The sequence below is a fragment of the Acanthopagrus latus genome, chromosome 20, assembly GCF_904848185.1.
Source record: "Acanthopagrus latus isolate v.2019 chromosome 20, fAcaLat1.1, whole genome shotgun sequence".
NCBI lineage: Eukaryota > Metazoa > Chordata > Actinopteri > Spariformes > Sparidae > Acanthopagrus > Acanthopagrus latus.
In genome coordinates, this window is record NC_051058.1 from 20,666,695 (window position 1) to 20,672,694 (window position 6,000).

Below are 6,000 nucleotides of genomic sequence, written 5' to 3' on the forward strand. Positions count from 1 at the left end.
TTTTTAAAATTTTTTATCCTCCACTCAGCTCCCTGTGGGCACATTAGCAGGTTAACAGGTGCTCGACTGCCTGCGGATGCACTTTGTGGCACAAAAACAAGGATTTTTCTACTTAATGAGAACAGAAGGAGGGAATATCATGAAATAAAGACAGCAGGACGGATGCTGGAAATAAAAACACAGCGCATGACACATGAAGGGGAGGAATAAAATGCAAATTCATGGAAATACTCCGGCAAAATCTCCCCATCACAAACCCTCTGGATGAGTTACCTGCACAAAATGTAAATTTTAACAACAAGTCTTACATCAACAGTGATTAAACTGCCATTTGTTTTGTTGGATAAGTGAAGAACAAAAGCCCAACTAACCACCAGAGACTCTGCTGTGCCATGATAATGCTCTGTCATCAAATCCCAGGCTAACAAAGAGAGACCACGATGAGAGAGCTGCTCTCCATCCACAAAAGCACAACTTCCAAAAGGACAAATCAGCGCCTCAGAAACAGCCCAACAACCATCCTGTAATGTCAAATCAGACGTATATACAAGAAACACTCCACAACTTTTGAGTCATGAATATAAAAGAGGTGACAGCTGAGCCTCCGAGCCGCTCAGAACGATCCGGCCACACCGTGTTGTTTACTAACTCAAACCTCTTTTACCTTCTTTCCTTTCTTCTTGCGATGAGCTGACTTCCCCGCCGCCTTCTCTTTAACCTCCTCGCTCATTTCAGCAGCTGTGAGTGTGTGTGTGTGTGCGTGTCCCGAACAGCTGTGTGTATGAATCCCACGAAAAAAAGAAGGAAGAAAAAAAAAAATCCCCAAACAAAAAAAAGGGGGGGGGTTTTCTTTTTTTTAATCCAGCATGGATGAGCGGAGCAGAGTGGAGTGGCGGCCACTCTCAACGTGCACAGCGACCAACTCGCTCAGCTGCTCACACCCACTTTCACACACACACACACACACAGACAGACACACACACACACTCAGACACACACACACACACTCACACACACTCAGACACACACAGGAGGAGAGGAGCCAACGAGGCTGCCTGGCTGGAGCGATGGAGAGACGAACATTCTCGCTCTTTCTCGTCGTCTCTGTGCTGTGATTGTTTTTTTTCCCTCCTTCTTTATCTTCCTGCTTCACACACACACACACACACACACACACACACACACACACACACACACACACACACACAAACACACACAAACACACACACGCTTCACTTCTACCTGTCTGTGGCTCTGGTCGCCTCCCACACGCTCCACAAGTGAGAGAGCGAGAGCAGCAAGAGAAACTACGGGGGCTCGAGTATTAATAGCAATCAATATCAGCCCATCAGCGTGTTACTGTGTGCAGAGACAGAAGATGTTTCCTCAACAGGTTCAAAGACGAAGGAAACAACAGACTCTGACTTTTGCAGATTCATCTTGAGTTTATGTTGGAATGCAGCCCGACCGATCCTGGATATTTGGGGCCAATGCCAATACTGATAAGCAGTATAAAAAACATTTTAAATTTGGATATATTAGTTTGAACACTCGAGACGAAGCTAGTAGATAACAGGATGTTTTATAGTCTAACAAGAAGATTTACTGTCCAAAATGACATCAGTGCACTCAAACAGTCAACGTCACTGTGAATTTAATGATTTTTAATTTCTAAAAGCATCTTTTTCTGCGTAACATTCTGTAAAAAGATGTCATGTCAGCCAACGTACAAGCCGATACTGATACATCTGCGATAGGTCGAAAATATCGATATATCGGTTGGACTCATTTTTGGACGCATTTTAAACCCTTTAAAAAAAAGTGAAGCTAACGTTAGCTCGAGCAGCTACAGTGTTAGACGTATGATGACACCTGAAGAACAGAGTCGGAGGATTTTAGCCAAAAAGTTCGACTTCACGTGTTTAATATCACAATAAATATCTTCTGCACAGAGCGCGTGCTCTAGACTTCTGCTGGTCGAATATGAATGAGGATAAAATTATTTATTTCTGCAGCTCTTCTACCAAATGTTAAGTCAAACCGGGTCGCAGCCCATTAGCTCCTTCATCAGTTTTACTGCATCCAACTGACCGTGATGGCAGCCAACAAGCCACGTCTCCCCCTAAAATCAATACTCAACTCCTGTCTCGTCCTGTTTATATTTCAGACGTGTTTTACTGTTTCGTTTTGTCGCTTTTAGCCGTTTCTGGACGCTGGATAAACAACAGGGGTGTCAATCGCACAAGTTTCATCATGATACGATATTATATCGATTCTCAGGACAACGATACGATACGATTCAATTCGATACAGGAAGCCGCGATAATTTGAGACAATATCATATTCCCATTTAACAAAATTTGTTTCATTTATTAACTTACTGTAACTTCAGTGGAAACATGATTTTATCGTCGGCTCAGGACATAAATAAATAAATAGGTGGCACTGTTTCCAAAGGAGCTGCACAGGGACGGAAATGGTGTCACAGAATTTCAAAATAAAGGCGTATCTTAACATTTATTAATGTTTTCACTGTGCTTGTACACTCAGCTTAAAATGAACAGTGTCAATTATTATAGACGCTTCACTGTAGATTCACTGATGATTTGCTAATCGAACAAACCAAAGTCCAAAAGTAAATTGGTGTTTTTAACCAAAGCGTTTGACCATGACATGTTTCCACCTCTCGGCTGATAACAGCGACTCTTTCAGGCGACTTAAAAGCTCCCGATGAACCGGCGACTCTCCCTCAGGCTGTGTGAAGAAAGCTGTCCGACATCACGTTGTCTCGTCTTCACAGAACCTACCCCGAGGAACGACCCGGAACACGGGGCGAGTCGGTACAGTTATGTGGAAAGTGAGCGGGACAGCGATGGATTCCTGTTGGCACACCTCCCTCTGCCTCCCCCCACCTCCTTTATCAATAATGAACAAAGAGAGGAAAACCCCCTGGTGGCAGATCACTGTGGATTATTGCTCTTTGTGTGTGTGTGTGTGTGTGTGTGTGTGTGTGTGTGTGTGTGTGTGTGTGTCGTCAGTGGATTAAGCCAATGTGAGCCAGTTCGCCCAGTACAATTATAACTGTATCATCCATTGAGAAGGGCAATGACTCAAGGATTGTATTCAGGGCTGTTCATTATTGTTGATCTCAGTGGAGGAGGGCACACACACACACACACACACACACACACACACACACACACACACACACACACACACACACACACACACACACACACACACACACACACACACACACAAAACCCTTTAAAAGTCAATAAACTGTCACATTTCTCTTGATATTAGCAGAGTCGATGGTAATCACCGCTTCACGCTCTCTCAGTGACGAGATTTTCAAGTTTTTTACTGTCACGCTTCCTGTTCGAACTGAAGAGTCCACACTGACACCTGGTGGCCAAAACCTGCAGTGACACCAACAACCTAAAACCCATAAAAAGCACAAAGATTAAAACAAAGATGGATGTTCTCATACTAGATATGATTCAAATAAAGCTTCCACATTCATACCAGACTATTTCTGCATTTTAAAAAATGACTCAATGACTAATCAGTGATCAATATATTTGCTGTCCAGACCAGTTTTTAGCGTCTGTGGAGAGTTAAAGAGCATCTATAACTCAACAATCTGAATCAGATTATTGGATTTAAACTCTTCCTGTGACCTCTGTTCAGTCCTCGACACGATTATCTTGCTATAGTCACATGAGAAATAATATATTTTACACTTCCATCCAGAGGAAGTGCCCCAGATCACATATCTGAATATATTGAAGTGCTACAAATATGTAAATTGATTTAATAACTAATTCAAACAGCTTCTGAAACAATGATGGCGGTGAATTGAACTGCAAGACACCAAAATAAAAGCCCCTGAAGTTATGCTTACAACATATTTAATTAATGAGTTCAAGTTTTATATTAAAAGTTACACTGCATGTGTTTCCCATGCATTGAAACTTGTTTTATATTAAATTCAAATGTATCTCATTAGTCCTCAATTAATTTTTATAACCCCTCATAAATCAACCCACTATCACCACACTCAACATGCACGTTAGATAACTAACGTCTCTTTTATTGTCTGATTAAACTCGGGGCTCCTTTTCTTCTGTTGATCTATCCAACTACCAGGTCACCCAGAGGGAGCGGACACGGGAGGACGGCCCAGAACAGGCACTCGGACTCGGGTCCCATGGTTCTCCGCCCCTCTTGTGGACTTCCGGCGCCACAAAAGTCTCTGTCAGCATAACTGAGACGTTAATATTTCCTAACTGTGCGTTATCGGCTTCATGCTGCGACGCTGTGAAGCACAAACTTGAGCAGATACTGACAGCGAGTGTTGCTTTAATTCCCCCCCCCAAAAAAAACATTGTCGCTTTCTGGAAATATATCTTGAACATGAGCTCATCCTGCTTTTTTAAGTGTGAGCATAAAAATCAAACCAATAAAAGCCATTCCACATCCTTAAAGGTTGAAGTCATCCTGTTAAACCAAACAGCATCTTTATAATTAATATTCTGTTAGTTTCCAGTTGCTTTATTGCCACTTTAACAGGAATTACATCATATTCAAAAGGGATAAAGACGTCTTTAAAACGTACGCGACAGCTTGAACTGTTGTTCTGCACGTTCTGAGGACATTATTCAGCCGAAAATCTCTTTATTAATGTGTTCAATTTCAGATTGTGTATCAACAAACACTGTAGAGTCTCATCCGCCTCCCTCCTGTTCTCCTCTTCTAGCCCCGTCTCTCTGATGTGTCTCCTCATCTTACAGCCTGAATCCAATATGACAGCCTCACACACACACACACACACACAATAATGTGCCTGCAAATTGGTTGCATCCATGCAGCCAGCGGTAACACAATACTTTTATGGCTAATATTCTCTTTCAGTCAGCCATTAAAGGCGTGCTGGAAGAGGGCGAGGCTTTACAACCCCACAGCGAGGCCTCCATAAACGTAAATTATAGAGGAGCGTGTGGTTACAGGAGATAGAGTTCTGGTGAGCACCGGCGGTTTGGCTAACGTGGACCAGAACAATCAGTAAACGGCGTCTTTAAATGATTGTGGAAATGTTTTTCGATGGGAGGCAGAAGAGATAACCGTCGGTGAGAGACAGATGGGACGGATCAGAGAGGAGAGGGACGGTAAAAGAAAGAAAGCCGGCGTCTATATTTAGCTCCGTGTTTACACAGTGAGATCTGTACGTTACATTCCTCGCTGCAGCGACGACGCTCGTCTGCAAGTTCACAGCAGACGGACGCGGCGAGGCTCTCATGTGCCGCTCGGCTGGTTTTCAGCCGGAGAGAGAAGGAGGGTGTGAACTTTGACCACAACACTTCAAAGATGACTCTGTGTGTGTGTGTGTGTGCAACGATTATTCTACTTCCACTTCACAACAAAAGTCACGACAAAAACCGTCACAAATCTGAAATTTGGGTAAAAAAAAATTTGTGCATGCACGTTCAGCTCAGTTCTCATCATCCTCCCATCGTCGCTGATTTTTCTGTCAGATTGCCGATAAAATAATAAAGTTGCAGGAAATCTGCGATCTCAAGTAAAGTACCTGAAAATTGCACTTTCAGGGAGACTTCGGGTCAAACGTGGGGTTGTGTGAGGCCCAGTCAGTGTTTTACCTGCAGCAAGTAAGATGATTTTAGCCATGTAAAATAAGTCTTACCTAAAATATACACATCCGCTTAAATCTACACTATGTTTTTAAACAGTTTCACACTTTTGCACAGAGGCAGAGTGTAGTAAAAAAAAAAAAAAACCTGCATTAATGGTATCATCATCATGCAGTTTCCGTCTTAAAACGATTCTGAATTTCTGTCAGTTTCTGGCTCTTTAAGTTGACACAGCTCTGAGCTTCAGCCATCTGCAGGCGCGTCCTCGGTGTTTCTGTGAGAGCCTGAAGTGTCAGGTGTGGTTCTGCGCTGAAGCCTGAGATTTTGTCTCCGAGTGCCTCAGAGATCG

At 43.0% G+C, this 6,000-nt stretch overlaps 1 protein-coding gene across 1 annotated transcript in view; it reads right to left on the reverse strand.

Moving 5' to 3' along the window:
- Positions 1-1,147, reverse strand: part of ank3b (ankyrin 3b) — a 125,630-nt gene extending 124,483 nt beyond the window's left edge. Inside the window, exon 1 of the mRNA XM_037080235.1 lies at positions 665-1,147. Within this exon, the coding sequence (XP_036936130.1) occupies positions 665-730 (66 nt within the window). The 5' untranslated portion in view covers positions 731-1,147. The remainder of the gene's footprint in view (positions 1-664) is intronic.
- Positions 1,148-6,000: the final 4,853 nt, after the last annotated feature.